Source organism: Saimiri boliviensis, chromosome 7, assembly GCF_048565385.1.
Source record: "Saimiri boliviensis isolate mSaiBol1 chromosome 7, mSaiBol1.pri, whole genome shotgun sequence".
Classification (NCBI taxonomy): domain Eukaryota; kingdom Metazoa; phylum Chordata; class Mammalia; order Primates; family Cebidae; genus Saimiri; species Saimiri boliviensis.
The window spans coordinates 39,411,023-39,437,063 of NC_133455.1; the positions used below are offsets into that span (position 1 = coordinate 39,411,023).

Here is a 26,041-nt window from a genome sequence, read left to right on the forward strand (position 1 = left end):
ACTCATCTGCCTGCCTCGGAGTCCCAAAGTGCTGGGATTACAGGCATGAGTCACCGCGCCCAGTCCAGAAACGCTTTGCACAGCATAAAACACAAAACAAAGCTAAACGATATTACTCTGATTCTCCTGGTTCTCACGTTTCCCAGGGTCTTCCACATGAGTCAGCACTTCTTATGGACTGCCTACAATCCTGAAAGACCCCACACAGGTCCTTCTTATAGGCTGGTACTCTATTGGTGAACAGTTTGTGAGTGCTCAATGACTTATGTTGAAGGCATGAATATAAGCTACCAGGCAATTTTTCTTTCTTTTTAAAAATCAGTGTGCAGTCTTTTCTTCCCACACCCGCACCCACCCACTGCCTGTTTCAGTCAGTGTTCATGAACCCTCTTCTCTCAGATTCTTCTGTCTTGATCGCCCACGAAACAGTTTCCCTACGCTGCAAGAAACAATAAAGGATCTTACAAACAAATACTTCTGCCTGATGACAATTGCATATAAATTGAAATAGGACCTCTATTAAAGGTGACTAAGACACCGTTTTCCAAACTGAACTACTCTATTCTTTTTCTGAAAAGCATTAGAGTTTGTAGAAAAGCTCTGTTGCCCTCCAGGAAGTCAGGTTGAAAGGTTTAGAGATAAACATAAACATCCTGTGCTTTCTGTAGGTGTTCGATTACGGATCATGCATCTATGGCAACCATTCTCAAACAGGTGTTTATATTCAGCCTGCACTGATTTATTCCCTTGTCAAGTATTTTTTGAGAGTGTACAGGTAGCAGTCCCTGCACTTGGGCCCAGAATACAATGGTGACCAAGATATAGAAGATTGCGGACTCTGAGATCAGGCATATATATCCTAAGTTATTGCCTATAGGGTAAATAGTACTTAGGCCTCTGCCATTACAGGACCAAAGTAGAAAACCCGAAATATTTGGAGGTGGGTAATGAGGAAGCAGCGAGGGGCAGTAAAATATTGTTTGGGGGAGTAGGAGTTTCTCATAGAATAGGATTCCTCTAATGCCTCCAACATAGCATTCATTCTTGCTTGCTTGTTCTCTATAAGACAATGCAAAGGTGCTGGCACTTTGAGTCCCAGAAGGAGCAGAGGCTAGAAAGAAACGAGGAGAGTGTGGCCTGACAAAGAACAACAACAACAAAAAGACTAATTAGCTAAGAGTTATGGGCTGGGCATGATGGCTCATGTGTATAACCCCAGCACTTTGGGAGGCCGAGGAGGGCAGATCACTTGAGGTCATGAGTTCAAGACCAGCCTGACCAACATGGATAAACCCCATCTCTACTAAAAAATACAAAACTTAGCTGGGCATGGTGGTATATGCCTATAGTCCCAGCTACTCGGGAGGCTGAGGCAGGAGAATTGCTTGGACCCGGGAGGCAGACGTTGCTGTGAGCTGAGCACTCCAGCCTGGGTGACAGAGCAAGACTGTCTCAAAAAAAAAAAAAAAAAAAAAACAAGATTTCTGGGTCAGAAGTGGTGGCTCACACCTGTAAGTCCAACATCATTTTGGGAGGCAGAGGCAGGAGAATTTATTGAGACCAGGAGCTTGAGACCAGCCTGCACAACATAGCCAGACCCAGTTTCTACAAAAATTAGTCTTGGCCGGGCACGGTGGCTCAAGCCTGTAATCCCAGCACTTTGGGAGGCCGAGGCGGGTAGATCACGAGGTCAAGAGATTGAGACCATCCTGGTCAACATGGTGAAACCCTGTCTCTACTAAAAATAAAAAAAAAAAAAAATTAGCTAGGCATGGTGGCACGTGCCTGTAATTCCAGCTACCCAGGAGGCTGAGGCAGGAGAACTGCCGGAACCCAGGAGGCGGAGGTTGCGGTGAGTCGAGATCGCGCCATTGCACTCCAGCCTGGGTAACAGGAGTGAAACTCCATCTCAAAAAAAAAAAAACAAAAAACAAAACAAAACAAAACAAAAAAAATTAGTCTCTACAAAAATTACCCAGGCATGGTGGAGGCTGAGTGGGGAGCTGGAGACTACAGTGACTATGATTGAGCCACTGCATTCCAGCCTGGGGCAGCAGAGCAAGACTCTGTCTCTTAAAAAAATAAAAAAATAAGAGTTCTGTTCCAATGCAAGACACCCGAAAAAAAAAAAAAAAGAGTTCTGACTAGCTTAGTGAAGCTATCTGGCCACTGTTATTATTTATTCAGTCCCATGGACCTGGAACAGCGTCTTTTTGCTGAGTTTTGAGTGTATTATATAATTCCTGATCAGCACTGTAAGAGCTTTGAATAACTCTTGAGCATTCTATTGAAGTTAGTGAACTGAATACATATTTCACATTTTGAATAGGTAAAACGTTCACATGTTCATAATTCAAAAGGTATAAGAGTACAGAGTAAAAAGCTTCCCTTTTACCTTTGTTCTCTAACTGTTCAACATCCCACCTCTGAAGGAATTCAAGTAGTTTTTTTAAAAAAATGTTTTGTGGGTATATAGTAGGTATATATATTTTTGAGGTACATGATCAGTTTTTTAGATATTCTATTTTAACCATATTTTATGAGTATAGTAAATAGGATTTTTAAAAATAAGTTTTGGCCAGGGAAGGTGGCTCACACCTGTCATCCAGCATTTCAGGAGGCTGAGGCAGGAGGGGTTGCTTAAGCCCAGGAGTTCAAAACCATCTTAGGCAACATCTTAGGTTCAAAATTTTTTTAGAACCCGTTTCTAAAAAAATTTAAAAATTAGCCAGGCATGGTGGTGTGTACCTGTAGTCCCAGCTTCTCAGGAGGCTGAGGCTCACTTGAGGCCAGGTGGTGGAGGCTGAGGCTGCAGTCAGCCATGTTTACACCACTGTACTCCAGCCTGGGCAACAAGTGAGATGACTCTGTCTCATTTTTTTCTTTTTTTTTTTTTTTGAGACAGAGTTTAGCTCTTGTTGTCCAGGCTGGAGTGCAATGGCGTCATCTCGGCTCACTGTAAACTCCGCCTTCTGGGTTCAAGCAATTTTCCTGTCTCAGTCTCCCAAGTAGATGGGATTACAGGCATGTGCCACCTGGCTAATTTTGTACTTTTTGTAGAGACCTCGAGTGATCCACCCGCCTCAGCCTTCCAAAGTGCTGGGGTTATAGGGGTGAACCACTGTGCCTGGCCCCCAAAAATTATTGTGTATACTGAAGGTATACAACATGATGGTATGGAATACATCGTGTATCAGTAGTAAATAGGTTGCTATTTGGAAGCAAATTAACATATCCATCATCTCACACAGTTACCTATTTTTTTGTTTTTGTGACAAGAGTAGCTAAAATCTACTTATTTAGCATGAATTTCACATATAGTGTAAACTTACTACCTATAGCTCTCATGTACATTAGCTCTCTAGACTTGTTCATCCTAAATGTCTGCTACTTCGTATCCTCTTAACTATCTCTGATTCTTCATCACTCCAGCCCACAACCTGCTCGGGTAGCCGCTCGCTGTTTTGTTGTCTATCTCTGTATTAGATATAGTAAATAGGATTCTTAACTAGCCTTCTAATTCGAGAACCTTATCTCAGCTCTGTGGCAACCTGTTCTTCCAGAAGATATCCTGTTCCACAGGATTTATATGAATCAGAAGTTCAGATTTTAGTTTCCAGATGAGTGTAGTCTGAGCTGTCCTCAAGAGGGAAAGAACAGAAAAAACAATTTGGACATGGAAAATGTATATTTTAAATAATATTCTCAGAGAATTTCATGCCATAAAACCAATCTCTACCAAACAAGGTTATACTATCAAGTTTTTTTTTTTTTTTTTTTTTTTTTTTTTTTTGAGACGGAGTTTCACTCTTGTTACCCAGGCTGGAGTGCAATGGCGCAATCTTGGCTCACCACAACCTCCGCCTCCTGGGTTCAGGCAATTCTCCTGCCTCAGTCTCTTGAGTAGCTGGGATTACAGGCATGTGCCACCATGCCCAGCTAATTTTTTGTATTTTTAGTAGAGACGGGGTTTCACCATGTTGACCAGGATGGTCTCGATCTCTTGACCTCATGATCCACCCGCCTCAGCCTCCCAAAGTGCTGGGATTACAGGCTTGAGCCACCGCGCCCGGCCACTATCAAGTTTTAAAAATCTGGTTTCCTAAAGAAAACTATATATGGTTCTATTAAATTATATAAAAAAATTAGTGATTGCTAAGTGCTGCCTATTGTTGTAAACGCCTTATACAAATTATATCATTTCAACTTCATGACAACCACATGAAGGCAAATATATTTAATAGGTGAAGAAAATGAAGGACAGAGAAATCAAGCAAAGTGTGTTTTCAAACCCAGGCTGGGGGCTCCAGAGCTCTCACTCTTAACCTGAATGATACTTACTGTTTGTTCTGATAGAAAATAGTCAAAAGGAGGCTTGGCGTAGTGGCTCAGTCTGTAATCCCAGAACTTTGGGAGGCTGAGGCAGGTGGACCACTTGAGGCCAGGAGTTTGAGACCAGCCTGGCCAACATGGTGAAAGTCCATCTTTACTAAAAATACAAAAATCAGCCAGGGGTGGTGGTGCTTGCCTGTAATCTCAGCTACTCTGGAGGCTGAGGCAGGAGAACTGCTTGAATCCTGAAAGCAGAGGTTGCAGTAAGCCAAGATTGTACTACTGCACTTCAGTCTGGGCAACAGAGTCTCTGTCTCAGAAAAAAAGAAAGAAAAAAAGAAAAGCACCTGCCACCTTTTTTTGTTTTGCTTATCATTTTTTTTGTTCTCGTTTGTTCAGAATTTGTCTCCAAATGTTAGTATCCGATGTATAAATGCAGATTCCCAGGTCTCAGCACTGACCTAGAGAATTAGAATCCCTGGGGGAAGGGCTCTAGCTCCACGATTTTTTTTTAAACCAGCACCCCAGGTGATTCCAAGGCAAGTGGCTGGTAAGCATACTCTGATGGGAAGTTTGTTTTCCAAAGTTGGCTACAACCGTATTTTCAATCACATATATTCTGCTAGTTTCTAGAGTTTGCAGCTCCCTGTTCAAGACGTTGTGTCCAGATGGGCATGGTGTCTCACACCTGTAATCCCAGAACTTTGGGAGGCTGAGGTGGGCAGATCACGAGGTCAGGAGATCAAGACCATCCTGGCTAACACAGTGAAACCTCATCTCTACTAAAAACAAACCAACGAAAAAAAAGAGGTGGTGTCCATGTCCCCTGTCCCTGAGACAGGGTGGGTTTTGTGGCTGGTTGACTGCTGGATTATGGTTATTGTGATGCCATCTGACTTCCACGAGGCCACGTAATTTGCATGGCTAGGTCAAAAAACGTGATTTAGCATCCATTTCAGCCTGCTGCAACACTTACTCTTGGAGCCCAGCCACCATGCAGTCGGGAAGCCCAAGATGCCCCAGGAAGAGGTTCACTTGGAGTGAAACAGCCAGTACCAACTTGCCCACCTTGTGAACCATCATGGAAGTCAATCTTGTGTCTGCACAGGCTGATGCAACACAAGGAGGGTGTGCTTTCCTGCCAAGCCCTGTCCAGACGGCAGACCTACACACTTCCAACACAATAGTGTTCTGCTATTCTGCCTACCAGCATGAATTATCCTGGGTCCTCTATAAAATATTCTGAAAAGTACCTTTGTCCAGTCTCATTTACGTTTGCAGATTCTTCTAGTCACAGAACCACCTATTTCAGACTTCTGGTTATGTGAAATTCTCATTATTACCCTCTGAGCCTTGGCTTCTCATCTAATGAGAGAGCCTACCAATAATACAGCCTACCTCATCTGCTTTGTAATTAAATGATAAGACTATTCTATGTAATCATTTAGCATCGTGCCAGCACAAAGTATTTCTCATTGTTCTTAGTAGGTTTCTTGCATTCAGAGTTCCAGTTTCTCTAGTGCACTATTTTGTCTCTCTCATAATGCCATTTCATGGGCCATTTCCTATGCTTGGCATCCTCTTCCCTACCAGGTCTGATAGGTTCTTACTCATCATTTAGTACTCCACTTCTTCAAGAAGGCTTCCCTGAGTTCTCAAGCAGGTAATGCCTCTCTGCTAAAATAGCACCTTGGAGGAACCTCCATTACAGCACTTAACACACTGGATTGTAACTAATCGTTTACTTGTCTTCCTACTCCATTGGAATCTAAGTTCTCGGAAGGCATGGTCAGCCCTGTCTTCATTCACCATCTACTGTCTGTTACCGTGCTAGGAAGCACTGTGGTTAAGTAGCTAAGGGCCAGGTCTTGGCAGACCTGCCTGGGGACCAAACAGCTCCACTTTCTCCTCCCACAACTTTGGAAAAAGTTAACTCTCTAAGCCTCATTTGTAAAATGGAAATAACACCTCCTCCTTACGATTGCTGTGAAGATGAAGTAAAATGCTTACAAACAGTCCATCACACAGCAAGCCATCCATCGTCAAGACAAAATGCTTCCCCAGCAATTCAATTTTCGAGCACCCCCACTCTAATTCTCTCATAAGACCTCGCACTCCATGAGTAATCTCTCGTTTACGGATTACTCTGGGTTCTTTAAACCTCTCCTTGGTCATTCGTCCTGTTAGCAAATCCGTCTCAGTCGCTAGGTCCAAGCGTTCACAACCATTTTTCCCGCCTCCAACTCGCTCCAAATCCTTTTCCTTCAGCCTACCTGAGGCCCAAGGGGCGTGTTAGAGGTCCGATTCATACCATTTAAACATCAAAATTCCCTCAACAGGGTGTGAGTCACTGGAGAGACCCCCAGTCAGAGCTTTGCCACCGAGTTTCGGTCTTACCCTCCCTTTGAGGAAAGACTAAGCGGATCAGCCCCACCGCAGTCGTTTACTGCAGTGCCAGCCGAGAACGCGCGCAATGCAGGCAGAGCTGAATGAACGAACGCGCGAAAGAATGAATGGCCTACGTCGGAGGCCGGGCCTCGGTTCCTCTGTTACGTCGCCCACCGGCGCGGGCGTGGCTACGGTTAAGAGGCTCGCGCGCGCGCGCGCGGGCCGCGCAGTACCACCGTCGTGAGCAGGCTCGGCCACGAGCGCCACAGCCCCGCGCCGCCTCTCCCAAGTCCCTGCCCCGCCGCGGCGCGTCACTTCCGCCACCCCCGGCCCGGGGTTGGGGCGGGGCGCGCGGGGGAGGGGGCCAGGTCGGAGGGAAGCCCGCCGGTGCCCAAGCCTGCGCCCGAGCAGGGACTACATTTCCCGAGGGGCCTCGGCGGCGGCGGCGGCGACGGGCGCGGTAACGTCCCCCGGAAGTGGAGCTCGGGACTTCCACTCGTGCGTGAGGCGAGCGGAGCCGGAGACGAGACCAGAGGCCGAACTCGGGTTCTGACAAGATGGCCGGGCTGCCCCGCAGGATCATCAAGGTAACCGCCCAGGCCGGCCTCCAGCCCTCCGCTCTGCTCTTGTCGGCTCAGCTGGGCGGGCAGCACGGCCTCTCGCCTCCTTCGGCTCGCGGCCCGCGCTGGGAGGCCTGAGCCGGCCCTGAGAGGGTCTGGCCGCGGCGGAGAGGGAAGTCGGGTGCTGGGCAGGGGGCGCCGGGGAGACTTCCGGCCGCGGCTGGGCAGCCGGGCAGCGGGGACCGGGGGCTTCCAGGCGGCCGCCCGTCGGGCTAGGGAGTCCTGGCCGGAGTCCTGGCCCGAGCCCCGGTGGAGGGTGGAGCAGCAAGGCTGCGGGACTCTGGGCTTGGGCGCGGGCCTCCGTAGCTGCTAAGACCACCTCACCGCGGAGGCCTTGGGCGCGCGGGAATCGCAGTGGAGGCTCGGAGTCCGGGCGGGGGTTGTGGCCCGACAGGGCCCCTTGGCCACCGGGCCCCTCTTCTCGGCCCCGACGGGGGCGCGGAGGTGCGGCAGCCGCGGGTGCAGAATGAATGAACCGGGAGGGTCAAGCCGGGCGGGGCCCTGCGCCCCGGGAGGTGGCTCCGGAGGCCCGCGCTTCTTGCCGCGGTCAGCACATGTTCGCCCCTGGCTGCCGCTGCTATCTGGGTCCCGGAACGTGGGGCTCTGCGTCCCGCTCCCCTTGCTTCCGCGTTCTCCTCTAAATACGTTTCCGCTCGTTTGTCTCTGCGAAGTGATTTCACTCTGGTTGGCAAACTCTTTCAGAGCTGTTCCGAGGAAACAGTTTTAACAGCAAGGCTGGGGGAGGGCCGCAGTTATGGGGAATTCTCTCCCTCTCCTCTCTCTTCTCTCTCTTCTTCGCGCTCTCTTTTTCATAGAGATGGGGCCTCGCTATAGTGCCCAGGCTGATCTCAAAACTCCTGGCCTCAGAGATCTTCCTGCCTTGGCCTCTGTGGGGGATCTTGTGAAATCTTTTGCCTCTCGATTTGGTGCGCTTTAATTATTAATTGGCTGTTTATTAATACTATGCTTTGACAAGTACATGTGGATCCATAACATTTTCTATTTTTTGATTTTTGTAAAGTCTTCACCAAATATTAACTAACAAGTCTTCAGATGTGAGATATTTCTTGCCATCCACAACAACTAAATCTGAAATTTTTGTGTCAGTTTTTATGAGGGAAATTAGTTGAACATTTGTGTGGCTAAATTCGCCAGTTAAGGTGACTAAATTGCAGCATCATTTTGCTTGATATAACCTGGCAAACGTGTATGTTAGTCTTGTTCATTCTTGTAAAATCTATAGGGGGATGCATGTACTGTATAGTGCTTCATGCAATTTCGTTTAAATATATCTGAGATGAGGGAGATATCCTTGACCTAAGGGTGCTTGATGTAGAGAAATGAGTCGTTTTCTTATGGTAGAAATTCTTAGAAATAAGAGAAGTAGAACAGATTGTCAGTGAGCACTAGAATCTAATAACGTGAACATTCGTAGTGCGAAATCTGTTGTGTGTGGATTTATCTAGGACTCTATCCAAGGAGTTTTAATTGTCATATGTATTGGCAGGTCCTTAAAATGTGATTTTAGTTATGCAGTCACATGCTCCCCAAAGACCATGTTTATTGAGGCCCCAGTTGAAAAGTGAATAAGAAGTGATACAGCCATACACCAAATATCCTTGAGTTTTTGTTACTTAGGTTATTGACTAGTACATAATGCAAGTTGACATTCATGATAATTCTCTAAAATACATAGTGAACTAAGCATTTAACAAGCATTTTTTCCATTTTTGATTATGAAGATATGCACAGTACTATGAAAGCCTTGGATGAAAAAATAAATTCTGTGGAACTTTGTTTATAAATTTACAGAAATGGTTTAAGGCAGTAAGTTGAAGTCCTCATGATTTAATTCATTTGGCATATAATAATTTAATTCACATTGGGCATTACACTTTGCTGTTCAAACTAAGACAGTAGTAACATACTGTAATATATAATCTTAATTTTACGGTATCTTGTTGAGAACAAGATCTAATGAATGGTACCTTGATTTGGGTTTTATCTTATTAGTTTAATGTCATTTATAGCTTAAAAGGATGGTTTTCTCCTATCCTTACAGACGATTAAAATATTAGATTTTTTTTAAGCGCCTATGTTTGTGTTATGTAGATTGTTCCGTAATCAGTGAAAATGCTTTAAAAAAATCAGAATTTATTTTAAAAATGTGCCTCTTTTCTGTCAACTACTATACAAACTTCTGTGTGGTAGTTGGGGGTAGTGGTATTGTCCTGAGTCAAAAGGGACATGCCTTTGTTGCCTGGACTGTTAATTTGTTTTATTTCTGGGTGTCTTCGGCTTTTTTTTTCTTTTCTTTTTTTGAGACAGTCTCACTGCCTCCCAGGCTGGAGTGCAGTGACAGGATCATGGTTCACCACAGTCTCCATCTCCTGGTCTTAGATGATCCTCCCACTTCAGCCTCCTGAGTAGCTGGAACTGCAAGGTGCATGTCACCACACCCAGCTAATTTTTGTAGAGACAAGGTTTTGCCCTGTTGCCCAGGCTGATCTCAAACTCTTGACCTCAAACAATCCACCTACCTCAGCCTCCCAAAGTGCTGGGATTACAGGCACGAACCACTGTGCCCTGCCTGAACTTTGACTTTCAAAGGATGAAATTTACTGATTATAGCATCAGTGTTAACCATTCTAATCTAATGAAAATAATAAAACGAAGTGGCTTGATTTGCATGACTGTTAATATTATGCTTTCTAATGTATAATGTTCATTATTTACATTTGTAGATTTCATTCTTTTTTCTTTCCTTTTCTTTTTCCTTTCCTTCTCTTTCTCCTTCCTTCCTTTCTCTTTTTCTTTCTCTTTCTCTCTTTCTCTCCTCCTCTCCTCTCTTCTTTCGACGGAGTCTCCCTGTGTCACTCAGGCTGGAGTGCAGTGGCACAATCTTGGCCTACTGCAACCTCTGCCTTCCAGGTTCAGGCAATTGTTCTGCCTCAACCTCTCGAATAGCTGGGATTACAGGCATATGCCACCACACTTGGCTGATTTTGTATTTTTAGTAGAGATTGGGTTTCACCATGTTAGCCAGGCTGCTCTCGAACTCCTAACCTTGTGATTCTCCCCAACCTTGGCCTCCCAAAGTGCTGGGATTACAGGTGTGAGCCACCGCACAGGCCTTAAAGAACTAGCTGTAGATTTCTTAACCATTTGATTCTTAGAGACATTTTTGTGAACCAGACAATATGTTTTGCAGTCTGGAAACTGACTTAGATGACTTTCCTAAGGTAAAGCTGTCAAAAGGCGGAATTTGGATCTTGATTAGTGTAACCTTTCCCTGTCTCTTGTTACCGTAAAATGACTAACTATATAAATTTAAGTTAATTTTCTGGACTACTGTTCACCTAGTTGCTATCTCATTTAGATGCCTGTATCTAATCCAGTAGCAAATTCTGTAGGTTCTGCTTTGAATATATACATATATATATATATACACACACACACACACACACACACACACACACTCAGTCAGACACTTTCCCTCAGTTTCTTTCAAACTTCTGTTCCTTTCAAACCTCTGTTCACTTCCATCACTTACTGCCTGGCCTGCACATTAGCCTACTTTGGAGCAGCAGCTAGTGTTATCTTCTTAAAATACAGAACATGTTACTCCCCTGCTAAAAACTCTGTAGAGGTTCTCCATCACACTTATATTAGAATCTTGCCTTTTCCCCCACTAGCTGTAAGGCCCTACATTCATCTGGGATCTGCCTACCTCTGAGCTCACCTGCAGTTCTCTCCTTGAGTCACTCCACTGTAGCCACACTGTTGCTGCTTTGCCGTACTCTGAACAATAAGTGGTTGAGCTGATTCCAGTCCCCAGGCCTTCCTCCTGTTTATTGCATTGCTTGCTTTGTCCGGTTGTTCGTTCGTAGCTCATATGTTGTATCCTCTACCTAACCTGTACCATATAAACCAGTTTCCCTTTTTCCTCCACTGCAATTTGATCCTCCTATCTCCCTTTCTTCTGTCTAGTGCTTATTACTTTCAAAGTTATGTTATTTACTGTTTATGTCTCTGTATTCCTCATTAAACTTTCATCAAATAAGGGACTCGGGTGTTCTGGACATTGCTCATTCATGCCTGCATCAATCCTTGGTGCATAGTAGATACTGAAATATTAATTGACTAACTGAATAGATGAGCCTTAATCTCTTTGGAAGAAAGTTTTAGGAGAGTTGTTATTCTATATCATAATTTGACTTTGTTACTGTTTGCTGTATTCTGTCTGAATCAGTGTCTGAGCTAAGTTAAAATTAGTCACAGTTTGCACTCATAAGCTCATTTAAAAACAAGACATATAAATCTTTTACGTTATTTTGTGTGTGTGTGTGCCTATTCTGTTATGTATCTTTTATGTTATTAACTAAGAAAGCACACATAGAGCACATTTGAAAGGCTCTGAAGGATACATAGAGAATCCCTCATCTGTCCTTCAGCATGCCAGTTCCCCTGCTTAGACAACCACTGTTTGTGTGTGTTTTTTGAGATGGAGTCTCCCTCTATCTCCCAGGCTGGAGTACAGTGGTATGATCTTGGGTCACTGCAGCCTCCATCTCCAAGGTTCAAGCAATTCTGCCTCAGTCTCCCAGGTAGCTGGGACTCACAGGCATGTACCACCACGCCCAGCTAATTTTTGTATTTTTAGGAGAGATGGGGATTCACCACATTGGCCATGCTGGTTTCAAACTCCTCAAGTGATCCACCCCCGCCTTAGCCTCCCAGAGTGTTAGGATTACAGGTATGAGCAACCCAACTGTGCCTGGCTTCAACCACTATTTTTATTGTGCGTCCTTACCGAAAGACTAGAGCAACTTTGTGCTATAAGTTAGGCGTCTTCTCCTTCTCATGCAAATACCCTGATACTCTTCTCTCCCCCTCTAACCACCTGTGTATCTTCAAGTTGACTTTTTTTTTTTTAAAGAGACAGACTGCCACTTTTGCCCAGCTTAGAGTGCAGTTACTTTACACAGGCATGTTCATAGTACACTGTATACTGCCTCAAACTCCTTATATCAGGTGATCCTCTACCTTCAGCCTCCGGTAGCTGGGACTACAGGTATGCACCATAGTGGCCAGCTTTGGCTCATTTTTTCAGAGGGCTATTTAATGAAATCTTGTGGGTAGACTTTATTTTATTTTTTTAATCTTGGAAATTGTAACACTTTTTCAATAGAGATGGGATCTTGTCATGTTGCCTAGGCTGTTCTCGAGCTCCTAGGCTCCAGTGATTCTTCCACTTTGGCCTCCCAAAGTGTTAGGGTTACAGGCATGAGCCACTGTGCCTGGCCTAGACTTTGCTGTAACTAATTGCTTATTCATAACTTTTAGATCATTTCCTAAATTGTGCTAGATAAACGATGCTGTAATGAAGTTTCGTATGTATGATATTTTGCGCAAGTGTGAGTCTTGGTAGTTGTGTTTTTAGCTGAACGTTGTTATGTTTTTCTGCCTTATTTCCTGAAAAAAAAGCTCTTTTGGCCAATAAAAGTGACTGAAGCTGGGCTTGGTGGCTCACATCTATAACAACAGCTCTTTGGGAGACTGAGGCCCAAGGATTGCTTGAAGCCAGAAGTTTGGGACCAGCCTGAGGAACATAGTGAGACCTCTGTCTCCACCAAAAAAAAGTGAACAGTTAAAGCTTAAAGTCATAAAGGTTAAGAGGTACCTAAAATAGCCCTCAAATGAGAAGTTCTCCATAATCCTGTCATAAAGAAGAATCACTTTCGGGAACTGATAAATGAGAAGTATAGTTATGTCCTTGGTCAAAACCAAATCTGTTTTAGCTTTACATGTTACATTGGTATAGTGACGGGCATTCCTTTAATCGTCTTTTTAAAATAAATCATGAGGGCTGGGCGCTGTAGCTCATGCCTGTAATCTCAGTACTTCAGGAGGCTGAGGCAGGAGGATCCCCTGAGCCCAGGAATTTGAGACTGACCTGCACAACATAGTGAGACCTTGTCTCTACAAAAAAATAAAACAAAAATTAGCCAGGTTGTGACACATCTTTAGTCCCAGCTACTCAGGAGACTGAGGTGGGAGGATCGCTTTGGTCCACAAAGTTGAGGCTGCAGTGAGCCTAGATCGTGCCACTGCACTCCAGCCTGGGTGACAGAGCGAGACCCTGTCTCAAAATAATAATAATAATAATAATAATAATGATAAAATATAGCCTTGAGAAAAAGTAGTTACCTTACCTTAGGGGTTGTCTTATTTGATTAAAACCTAGTGAGCCAGCCTGCTGAAATTAGAATTGTACCAGTCATTCCCAAAATTTACTTTTCGTCTTCCTCCCCCACTGGCCCCTTTTCTATGGTGCTGAAAAATTTACTTAAAACAAATACGGCCGGATGAGGTGGCTCATGCCTGTAATCTCAGCACTTTGGGAGGCTGAGGTGGGTGGATCATGAGGCCAGGAGTTCGAGACCAGCCTGGCCAGCATGGTGAAACCCCATCTCTACTTAGCTGGGCGTGGTGGCACGCGCCTGTAATCCCAGCTACTCCAGAGGCTGAGGCAGGAGAATCCCTTGAACCTGGGAAGTGGAGGTTGCAGTGAGCTGAGATTGTGCCATTGCACTCCAGCCTGGGTTACAAGAGCAAGACTGTCTCAAAAAAAAAAAAGAAAAAAATCATATAATTGTAATCCCAGCACTTTGGGAGGCTGAGGCAGGCAGATTACAAGATTAGGAGTTTGAGACCAGCCTGGCCGACATTGTGAAACCCTGTCTCTACTAAAAAAAATTTGCTGGGCCTGGCGGCAGGTGCCTGTAATCCCGGTTACTCAGAGAGTTGAGCCAGAAGAATCGTTTGAACCCAGGTGGCGAAGGTTGCAGTGAGCCGAGATTGTGCCATTGTACTCCAACCTGGGCAACAGGATGAGACTCTGTTTTAAAACAAACAAACAAAAAACCTTTTATTTATTTATTTTTTTGAGACGGAGTTTTCGCTCTTGTTAGCCAGGCTGGAGTGCAATGGCACGATCTCGGCTCATTGCAACCTCTGCCTCCTGGGTTCAGGCAATTCTCCTGCCTCAGCCTCCTGAGTAGCTGGAATTACAGGCATGTGCCACCATGCCCAGCTAATTTTTTGTATTTTTAGTAGAGATGGGGTTTCATCATGTTGACCAGGATGGTCTCGATCTCTTGACCTTGTGATCCACCAGCCTCGGCCTCCCAAAGTGCTGGGATTACAGGCTTGAGCCACCACGCCTGGCCAAAAAACCTTTAATTAATTAATTTTTTGAGACAGGGTCTTTGTCATCCAGGCTGGAGTGCAGTGGAAAAATGGACTTTTCTATTTGCTGTGACTTAGCTTCAAATTCTTAAAAATTGGATACAGTCTGATTTTATGTTGAGACTTGAATTTACTTTTTTAATAGGATTTTAAAAAGTACATGCATTATTTTTTCCTATTACTATTTAAAAGCCACTCATCTGATAGATATTCTAGTGCAGGCATCCCCAAACTGCGGCCCCCTGAGGCCATTTATCCGGCCCCCCGCCGCACTTCAGGAAGGAGCACCTCTTTCATTGGTGGTCAGTGAGAGGAGCACAGTATGTGGCGGCCCTCCAACAGTCTGAGGGACAGTGAACTGGCCCCCTGTGTGTATAAAGTTTGGGGACGCCTGTTCTAGTGCATAAGCTATTATTAAGAAAATTGATTTAGAAAACTCACCTGTTGTTTTTAAGCCCTGAAAATCCTTGGCTGATAATGGTTTTTTTTCAACTAAAAGCATGAAAAACTTACCACGATGTTTCAGAAATTATCTACCTCCGAGTGCGGGGAAGGGAACTTAGCCAGGCATGGTAGTTCATGTTGTAATCCTAACTGGAGACTGAGGCAGGAGGTTCACTTGAAGCCAGAAGGCAGAGGCTGCAGTGAACTATGCACCACTGCACCACAGCCTGGGTGATAGAGTCAAGACCCTGTCTCTAAAAAATAAATAAATAAAAAACCTTACTATGATGAAAATGGATTTATTAATTATAATTAAGATCACCTTTGGAATTCAAAACAGAAAACTTGTAAAAATTTGGCCAGGAACAGTGTGGTTCTTTAGTTCTTTCAGTTGATTCATTTAAGAATTTTCTGACCTCTTCCTACGAAAAGAAGCTATTTTTTTTAAACGTATGACTCTGGGGATTCAGATGCTTGCCAAGTTTATTTGTAGATTCTCTAGGTCTCCATGTGTTCCACGTTAAGAATCCCTGGATTGCCTTTGGTAGTGATTAAACTTTCAGGCTCTAAATGTACTGTTTTAATACACCATCTAATGTTTTGGTTGTGAAATATGAACATAACTGAAAGTAAGTTAAAAATAGCAGTCAGTTCAATATTATTTTTTAAGTTCCTCTGTGTCAAGCAGTTCCTTTGTCCAGATTGATCAACTCATGCACAGTTGAAGTTGAGTTTCGCCAAATTATCAAACACTTTAGTATTCACTGTGCTGAATGACTATGACCAGAAATGTTATGCATTTGCTTTGCTGAAGTTTGGAGTTTTTTCCACACACGTTAATGACCACTCTTAAAACCAGAGTTTTACACGTTAGAGAACATCTGTTCTGTCCTTTTCTTTCTCTGGTGAGGAATTTGTAGGCCAAAGAAGTTGGATGACCAGATTCCTGATGTGTGGTTCAGTACTTCTTTTTTCCCTATACCTTATAGGATAGTTTACCTTTGTATAAATGGATTTAAGAAGAAAATATGCAGGCCGGGCGCGGTGGCTCAAGCCTGTAATCCCAGCACTTTGGGAGGCCGAGGCGGGTGGATCACGAGGTCGAGAGATCGAGACCATCCTGGTCAACATAGTGAAACCCCGTCTCTACTGAAAATACAAAAAACTAGCTGGGCATGGTGACGCATGCCTGTAATCCCAGCTACTCAGGAGGCTGAGGCAGGAGAATTGCCTGAACCCAGGAGACGGAGTTTGTGGTGAGCCGAGATCGCGCCATTGCACTCCAGCCTGGGTAACAAGAGCGAAACTCCGTCTCAAAAAAAAAAAAAAAAAAAAAAAGAAAATATGCTACAGATTCAAGTCGTATGGATTCTGAACACATATTTTGTTATAATGAATTACGGATGCCTATGTGCTATAGAAAAATACTAGAAACAAGGAAATGAGGACAGAAGCATTCAGCAGAGGCTTTTGACGTTACAATCATAGTTATCATTGTTCTGATGTAGGTGCCTTATTTGTATCTTATACAGTGTTACTATCTTTTTTGTTTTTGAGACAGAGTCTTCACTCTGTCGCCCAGGCTGCAGTGTGGTGGTGCGATCTTGGCTCACTGCAACCTTTGCCTCCCAGGTTCAAGCAGTTCTGCCTCAGCCTCCCTGAGTAGCTGGGACCACAGGCATTGTGCCACCATGCCCGGATAATTTTTGTATTTTTTTGTAGAGATAGGATTTCACCATGTTAGGATGGTCTCAGTCTCCTGACCTCATGATCCGCCTGCCTTGGCCTCCCAATGTACTGGGATTGCAGGTGTGAGTCACCGCACCCAGCTCACAATATTACTTTATAAAAACAAAATAAATCTGAGAGGCATAGTGTATGTAGTAATGCTATATTGAGAAAAAATTCTTATGTATGTGAAAAATGAGTTGGACTGTTGTTTCATTATGAAGTTGAAAATTTCTTTGCAAATGTAGTATATGAAGGAATCACCAGGGATATACCAATTATCAAATAATAGAGAATCTTTTAACTTCAGCTAAAATCTCAGCAGCTTTTAAAATTTCTTCTCAAGTTAAGTGATTGGTGGCCCCAGGGTCTCTGGTGGCAAAAACATGACTGTGTGGTTAGAGAAAGTGAATAATTGGTTAAGAGCCCTCAGAATCAGCAGAAATAATTATTATTCATTCTTTCAAGGGCTACATGACACCACTGGGGGCATTTTATATTCTTTAAAAATCCTGGATGAAGCTGTCCTAAAATTTCTTGAGTAAAGTTCTGAATTGACCAGTAAATGAGATGCTTCTGAATAATTAGGATTTTACTGTAATTTAAAGTAATTTTAGATACTGGTTTCAGAATCTAAGGTTGATGTATTTTGCATTACAAAAAATTGCCGGCTGAGCCTGTAATCCCAGCACTTTGGGAGGCCAAGGCAGGTGGATCGCCTTAGATCAGGAGTTCGAGACCAGTCTGGCCAACGTGGTGAAACCCCGTCTCTACTAAAAATACAAAAAAATTAGCTGGGTGTGGTGGCGTGTGCCTGTAATCTGCCTACTCTGGAGGCTGAGGCAGGAGAATCGCTTGAACCTGGGAGGCAAAAGTTGCAGTGAGCAATTGCGCCACTGCACTCCAGTCTGGGTGACAGAGTGAGACTCCCTCTCAAAAAAAAAAACTTCTGTTTTTAGATTTTCCGTTTGTTTTGTTTTGTTTTGTTTTTGATTTTGTTTTAGTTTTCAGTACCTCCACATTATGTCTCTGTCAGTTTGGTTAGTTTTGGGCAAATAAATTTGTATTTTTAAAGTCTTTACAGTTCTAGGGATTGAAGGCATTGTAGTTAAGGAAACACTAGAAAGAAATTTATACTCAGGAAAATGTTAGTAAGTAGTTGGTTTTTTCGTGACTCTTAAAGACAACTGGATTGCCATGTTACTCTGTATGAGGCGGGGACAAAGTGGTTTTAGTAACCTAGGGAGAGCCCATGACCAAATTTCAGTTTTCTGTAACCTTGTGATTTGTCATTCATAAGATGTATCTTTTAGTTCAATTACTTGGACATTCACTGAATGCATAATATGTGTTTAGCAGTAGTCCAGGTGAACAAGAAAGGCATCCCTGTGTAATGGAAGACATAGTCCTGAAACAGGAAATTATAGTAAGATGTGTTATAAAGAGGAATGCAAAGGATTTACCATAGTCAAAGGATGCAGGAAAGGTATCTGTTGAGGAAGTGTTTTTAAACTCAAAGAATAAGTGTTGGCGAGGCCAAGAGAAGGAAGGAGTGTGAGTGAGTTTTGGGCAAATGAGGTAGCAGATATGGAAGCTGGAAGGAGAGACAGAAAGCATGGCATAGTCTAGAAATGTAGTATGTGATGGATAATATAATCAGTCTTGTCAAGAAGAATTATGACTGTTTAATGACTGTGTTCAAAGAGATCACATCAAAAACTGTTAGGCAAACAAAGTATTTCTAGTTGTGAAATTCATATTTAGTCTGTGAATCATTCAGCAGCATGCACTGTGGGAACTGTTCCTGAAGTGAGGTTGGTCATATAGTTTTTATTATGGAAAAATAGACGTCTTTCATTGGTGTTGTGTACCAAGCACTGTTCTAAGCATGTCACATGCATTAATTTACTTAATTCTAATATTAGTTTTATGATGTATGGGTATTAGTATTATCTCTATTTTACAGCAATGGAAACCTGCACAGAGGGATTTAGTAGTTTGTAGGGCTGTGCTTTAAACCCAGGTGGTCAAGTTTTGTATACTGTGGGTACTTAGGCTAGAATACGCCAGAACATGTCTGTCCCTAGATAATAACTGGCAATGCATGTATTTTTATTTCGACACATGAAGTGGAAACATGTTTAAGAACAGGATCTAAATGCTTAGCTTTCTCTTTTTGGGGTTGTGGGTTTTTTTCTTGTTTGTTTGTTTGAAGACAGTGTCTCAATGTGTTGCCTCCGCTGGAAGTGCAGTGGCATGATCATGGCTCACTGCAGCCTCAGCTTCCCACCTCAGCCTACCAAGTAGCTGGGACCACAGGCATGCACTACCATACCCAACTAATTTTAAAAGTATATGCATAATGTAAAGATAGGGTCTCCCTGTGTTGCCCAGGCTGGTTTTGAACTCCTGGGCTCAAGTGATCCTCAGCCTCCCAAAGTGCTGTTATTATAGACGTGAACCACTGAGTCTGCTGCTTTGTTTTGTTTTTGTTTTTGTTTTTTTTTAATCAGGAGTTTATTCTAATTTAATTAGAGGTGTTCTTACAAACCTGAGACCCTGTTTAATAACACAGTTCACCTTAAGATGGAATGCCTCTGGTCTGGATAGCATATTCTTTTCTTCCCCCTCCCCACCCACCCAATCCTGGATTTGAGGAAGTTTGTGGTTCTGGTGAAGAGGGACTCTTTACTACTATATCTTACCAGTAAAATATGCAGTCTTGAATCACTGAATGATGGAGATACTTGCTGAGAAATGTGCCATAGGCAATTTTACCATTGTGCAAACATCATAGAGTGTATTTATGCAAACCTAGATATTATAGCCTACTACACACCTAGGCTATATGGTATAGTCTGTCGATCCTAGGCTGCAAACCTGGATAGCATGTTATTGTACTGAATACTGTTGGCATTTGTAATACAGTGGTATTTGTGTATCACAATAGGAAAGATACAGTAAAAATCTGATACAAAAGATAAAAAATGGGCCATGCGTGGTGGCTCACGCCTGCAGTCCCTGCACTTTGGGAGGCTGAGGTGGGCAGATGAGGAGGTCAAGAGATCGAGACCACCCTAGCCAACACTGTGAAACCCCATCTCTACTAAAAACACAAAACTTGGCTGTGTGGTGATGTGTGCTATAGTCTCAGCTACTCGGAGTCTGAGGCAGGAAAATCACTTGGAGGCGGGGATCGTGTTGAGCGAGATTGCCACTGCATTCCAGCTTGGCGGCAGGGTGGGACTCTGTCTCCAAAAAAAAAGATAAAAAATGGTATACCTGTATAGGGCACTTAACATGAAGGGAGCTTGCAGAACTGGAGGTCAGTGAGTAAGTGGATTTGAGGTCCTGTGACATTACTGTATACTACAATAGACTGTGTAAGCATTGTTCACTTAGGCTACACCAAAACATTTATTTTTTTAAATGTTTCTTCAGTAATAAACTTTGGCTTACTGTAACTGTCACTTTTTTATTTTATAAACTTAAATGTTTTAAAGTTTTGTATTAACATTTAGCTTAAAACACACATTATACAGCTGTGCAAAAAATACTTTTTCTTTATATCCTGTAACCTTTTTTTTCCCTATTATAATCTTTTTTAAAAAAACTTATTTGGGCCGGGCGCGGTGGCTCAAGCCTGTAATCCCAGCACTTTGGGAGGCCGAGGCGGGTGGATCACGAGGTCAAGAGATCGAGACCATCCTGGTCAACATGGTGAAACCCCGTCTCTACCAAAAATACAAAAAATTAGCTGGGCATGGTAGCGCGTGCCTGTAATCCCAGCTACTCAGGAGGCTGAGGCAGGAGAATTGCCTGAACCCAGGAGGCAGAGGTTGCGGTGAGCCGAGATTGCGCCATTGCACTCCAGCCTGGGTAACAAGAGCGAAACTCCCTCTCATAAAAAAAAAAAAAAAAAAAACTTATTTGTGGGCCAGGCACGGTGGCTCAAGCACTTTGGGAGGCCGAGGCAGGTGGATCATGAGGTCAAGAGATCGAGCGCGTGCCTGTAATCCCAGCTACTCAGGAGGCTGAGGCAGGAGAATTGCCTGAACCCAGGAGGCGGAGGTTGCAGTGAGCCGAGATCGTGCCATTGCACTCCAGCCTGGGTAACAAGAGCGAAACTCCGTCTAAAAAAAATTAAAAGATTTTAAAAAATTTAAAAAAAAATTTTGTGAAAAACTAAGAGACAGACACACACGCTAGGCTTATTCAGGATCATCAGTATTACTGTCTTCCAACTCCTCTTGTCCCACTTGAAGGTATTCAGGGGGCAGTAAAACATACATGGATCTGTCATCTCCTATGACAACAATATTTTCTGGAACACCCACGGAGGACCTGCCTGAATCTGCTTTACAGTTAACCTTTTTTTTTTTCCTGTTTAAATAAGCAGAAGGAGTACACTCTAAAATATAATGATTAAAAGTATAGTATAGTAAATACCAGGCAATAGGAATTTTTCAGCTCCATTATATCCTGCATTCATTTATATATCAAGTCGAGTTTTGTGTTTTCAATTGAAGGAGGAGATTTGTACCTGACTGAATAAGGAATGATACCCCCTATGCTAGCACATAAAAATCTTGCTTTTGGCCCAATAAAAAAAGTCATTTCTTTTCACATTTGGAGGCACAGAGATTTATAGCTATAAATCTTGATGTTTCTTACCTTTAGCTGTAAAAGCTACTCATACTAACACTTTTTCTTTTCTTCTTTTTTTTTCCGAGACGAAGTCTCACTCTGTCACCCAGGCTGGAGTGCAGTGTTATGATCTCAGCCCACTGCAGCCTCCACTTCCCAGGTTCAAGCAATTCTCCTCCCTCAGCCTCCCGAGTAGCTGGGATTACAGGCACCCACCACCACACCCAGCTAATTTTGTATGTTTTAAGTAGAGACAGGGTTTCATCATGTTGGCCAGCTGGTCTCGAATTCTAACCTTGTAATCCTCCTGCTTAGGCCTCACAAAGTACTGGGATTATAGGCATGAGCCACGGTTCCCAGGCTAGACTTGCTAATAAAGCACCTTGTTTTTATTGTTGTGGTTCGGGTTAAACTACAAGTGCTGCAAGCTCTATTCAGGGGCCTGCACTGACTGTGGTTAGAGAAGTATTTGGCTAAACCTTGCCTATTTCTTCTCCCAGTTTAATTGGCAGGGCTGCTAATGTATTGACAATGATACCAAGACAAGAATCTGTAGGATATTTTCTCTGAACACTTGTTTGTAGTCTGAGTACTTAGTTCATGGTTATGCATTGAAATTATTGGGGGATAGTTGTAAATTTAACTTTGCCAGCCCAACATATTTTTGCTGTTTTAAGGGCTCCAGATGATTTTAGTGTACACTTTGCAGAGACACTGGTCATGTGTGTGCTTGGCTTCAATGCAAAGAAGGATGGGTGAATGGGTGACAAAACTAAAGTGATATAACTAGCGCTGCTTTGTATACAGAATACAAAGGCATCACTGGGAACACCAAAAAAGTGACAGCCTGGCCTGGAAAACCCTCAAGATTGGTTTAGGGAAAGGTTTTTAGAGGGTGATATTTAAGCTGAATATTGACGCATAAGTAGAAAAGTAGGGTAGGGGGGTAGAATGTCATCTAGGTCAGACATACCAAACCCAGGGAGATAATTGAGTAGTGCTAAGACTGTGTAACGTGAGTCAGCATGTCTGTGCTTGGATCGCAGATACTTAGCTTCAGAAGCAATCTTTTAATTTGAAGCTTCCTTTCTTTAGAAGTGTAGTTCATGAATATATATTCATTACTAAAAATTCTGTTGGTTGGATGTGGTGGCTCATGCCTGTGATCCCAGCACTTTGGGAGGCTGAGGCACATAGGTTGCTTGAGTCCAGGGGTTCGAGAACAGCCTGGGCAGCATGGAGAAACCCGATCTCTACAAAAAAATATAAAATTAGCCAAGCGTAATAGCACATATCTGTAGTCTTGGCTACTGGTTGGGAGGCTGAAATGGGAGGATCACTTGAGCCTGGGAGGTTGAGGCTGCAGCGAGCCAAGATTGTGCCACTGTACTCCAGCCTGTGCCATACAGCAACACCCTGTCTCAAAAAACTAAGTAAAACTTTGTTAACATGCTGAATATGTTGTATACTAAATAGTCAAATAATAGATAGTACTAAATTATTTCCCCTTCACTTTTACTATTCCGATCTCTAATTCATAGGTAAGATGCCAAAATCTCTTTGAAAATAGAAGGAAAACTCAAATGCTTTATTTTTTTTTTGAGGTGTAATTCTCATACCATAAAATTCACCCACTCAAAGTGTACAGTTTAGTGATTTTAAAAAAATATATTCACAAAGTAGTGCAATGTCATCACTTACTAATTCCAGAAGATTTTTGTCACCCCAAAAAGAAAAACCCTGTACCCATTAGCAGTCACTCTACCTTCACTTCCCTAGCCCCTGGCAACCATTTATCTGCTTTCTGATTCTATGGATTTTCCTATTCTATACACTTCATGTAAATGGAATCATACTGTCTGTGGCCTTTTCTGTCTGGCTTCTTTCATTTAGCATGTTTTCAAGGTTCACGTATATCGTAGCATATATTAGTACTTCATTCCTTTGTAAATATTTTAGCTGAAGCATTTTCTAAATAAAATCTCTTACTAAGTGACAGTGCTGAAGGGAAGCAAGGTAGAATTTTTAGGAGATAGGTAATCTGTACTGGCTCTCATAAAACTAGTCACATTTGAAGCCTGTGTTGCTTTAGAACAGGGTTTCCAATCTTTTGGCTTCCCTTGGCCACATTGGAATAAGAATTGTTTTGTGGCTGGACACAGTGGCTCATGCCTGTAATTCCAGCCCTTTGGGAGGCCAAGGCAGGCTGATCTCTTGAGGTCAGGAGTTAGAGACCAGCCTGGCCTGCATGGTGAAACCTTGTCTCTACTAAAAATACAAAAAATTAGCCAGGTGTGGTGGCACACGCTTGTAATCCCAGCTACTTGGGAGGCTGAGGTGGGAGAATTGCTTTAGCCTGGGAAGCAGAGGCTGCAGTGAGCTGAGATTGTGCCACTGCATTCCAGCCTGGGTGACAGAGTAAGACTGTCTCAAAAAAAAAAAAAAAAAAAAAAAAAAAAGAACTGTCTTAGGTCACACATAAAATACACTAACAATAGCTGATGAGCTTTGAAAAAAAAAATGTGCTGATGCACCCATGAGAGGGGAGATACCACTGTCCTCTCTTGCAGTTTCCCCTTAGCACCCCCTTGTCTGCAGACTTTAACTAGGATCCCCGGTCAGAGTCCCACCTCCAGAATCACAAAGTGTAGAAGGAAAGTCAGAGACATTGATTGACTTTATATCTGATTTACTAGTTTCCTTAAGGTAGAGATTTTAAAGATAGAAAACTGCCTGACCTGGCCCAGCCCATGATAAATGGGAACAGGTAAGAAGCCCTTGAGATGTAGCAGTATGTGGCTTCACTTCTGACTCGCCAGATTAGGGGTTTTATAGGGTTTTTTGCTTTTGTTTTAATTAAGCTTAGGGGAAGGATTCCTACCCATTGTTTGATTTGCAGGGTGTCTCCTACCTGTGTTCCAGCCACCTGATTTCCTTCTTTAAGAAAACTACTGTTTACTTACAGTTTTTCTAAGGGCTATTTTTATGACTTTGTAGCCTTTTTATTTTATTTTTTGCATGCAGTTTCACATGGTACATTGCTGGCTTATGTCGCTAGCAAGAACTGATTCCAGCATTTATAATCTTTGAATGTATTGTTGCATGCTTTCAGAGACTCAAGCTATTCACATGAAGCGGATGAATTTGACCCAATATTATTGTACATGGGTACTCTATTGTAATACATCTGTTCTAGTATGTAAGTCTATGCTTATTTCAGTGACATTAAAATCTGAGTTGTCTGGATCATTTCCTTCTCTGGCTTAGTAGTGCAGGACAACATAATCTTCTGAAATCACAGAAGAATAAAAAAAATCAGCTAAGTTATTTACTCCAGCTGGATCTCTTAAGACTGTTGAAATTTCAGACCTAATTGATAATCTGTGAAAAAAAATTTTTTTTTTTTTTTGAGACAGTCTCACTCCGTCACCAGGCGCCAGGCTGGAGTGCAGTAGCGCGACCTGGGCTCACTGCAACCTCCGCCTCCTGGGTTCAAGCAATTCTCCTGCCTCAGCCTCCCTAGTAGCTGGGACTACAGGTGTGTGCCACCACGCCCAGCTAATTTTTTTTGTATTTTTAATAGAGATGGGGTTTTACCATGTTGGCCAGGATGGTCTCCATCTCTTGACCTCGTAATCTGCCTGCCGTGGCCTCCCAAAGTGCCGGGCACGATAATCTGTGAAATATTAAAGTCTCTAACCAAGCCGTTTCAGATTCTTCCCAAAACCTTGAGGTAGAGGGAAGAATCTTTAATGTGTCAACTTGTAAGTATTGAGGGAATGATCATTTTTTAAATTGAGGAAAATGCTTATTAGATTTTTTTTTTTTTTTTTAAGGGGAAGGGGAAGGGCCTTATTAGATTGTTGAAGCTGCCTAGAGGGGCAAAAGAAAGATAAGACTTGTATCTCTGGTGCTTCATATTTGGTCCGTTTAAGTGTCTGATATGTAGGGATAGTGTCAAAGCCAAGGCTTTTGGACAGAAGTGTGAAATAGTTTGTAAAGATTGGGTTTGGAGCCTTACAAGTCTTTTTTTCTGCATACTCCTGCCCTTTACAGCCATAACCTGGCTAGGCTTACCATTTTTTGGAAGTTCATGAATTTCCTTTTTACCCAGTCAGTAATTTTCTTTCCTCTGTGGCTTGTTCTGCAGTTCATCTGTTTAACCAGTAAGGAATGTGAGACACACTGTTGTGTCCAGCATTGGGGCTGCAAACATTAGACCCAGGTCTTCACCTCTAGGAACTAGTTTAGTTGGAGAGACAGTAAGGTAACAAAGTATGTGAGGGATGGCTTACAGAAGGTTCACTCCTACTCTAGTCTGTTCCTGACCTCTTAACTGACAGTTGATGAAATTTCAAGATGGTAGAAATGCTGCTTTTTATGACTAAAATAATGTTTTATGGCTCAGACAGCCTTACTTCCTAATTCTCTAGAGCAAAACACTGATTTAGGGAATATAAAATGTGTGATTATATATGGCAGGAACTAAGAATCTGAAGCCAGGCTGGGCACGGTGGCTCACACCTATAACCTCAGCACAGTTATTTAGTCCAGCAGGATCTCTTAAGACTGGAGCCCAGGCAGATCACAAGATCAGGAGTTCAAGACTAGCCTGGCCAACATGGTGAAAC

At 43.1% G+C, this 26,041-nt stretch overlaps 2 protein-coding genes across 3 annotated transcripts in view; one reads left to right on the plus strand and one right to left on the minus strand.

Moving 5' to 3' along the window:
• Nucleotides 1-6,850, minus strand: part of MRPL42 (mitochondrial ribosomal protein L42) — a 76,831-nt gene extending 69,981 nt beyond the window's left edge. For both annotated transcript variants that reach the window (XM_074402431.1, XM_074402430.1), the window contains exon 1: nt 6,606-6,850. The gene's annotated coding sequence lies outside the window, so the exon portion shown is untranslated. The remainder of the gene's footprint in view (nt 1-6,605) is intronic.
• A 269-nt stretch (nt 6,851-7,119) lies between these two features.
• The window catches only part of UBE2N (ubiquitin conjugating enzyme E2 N), a 39,461-nt gene continuing 20,539 nt past the window's right edge, over nt 7,120-26,041 (plus strand). Inside the window, exon 1 of the mRNA XM_039471644.2 lies at nt 7,120-7,307. Within this exon, the coding sequence (XP_039327578.1) occupies nt 7,278-7,307 (30 nt within the window). The 5' untranslated portion in view covers nt 7,120-7,277. The remainder of the gene's footprint in view (nt 7,308-26,041) is intronic.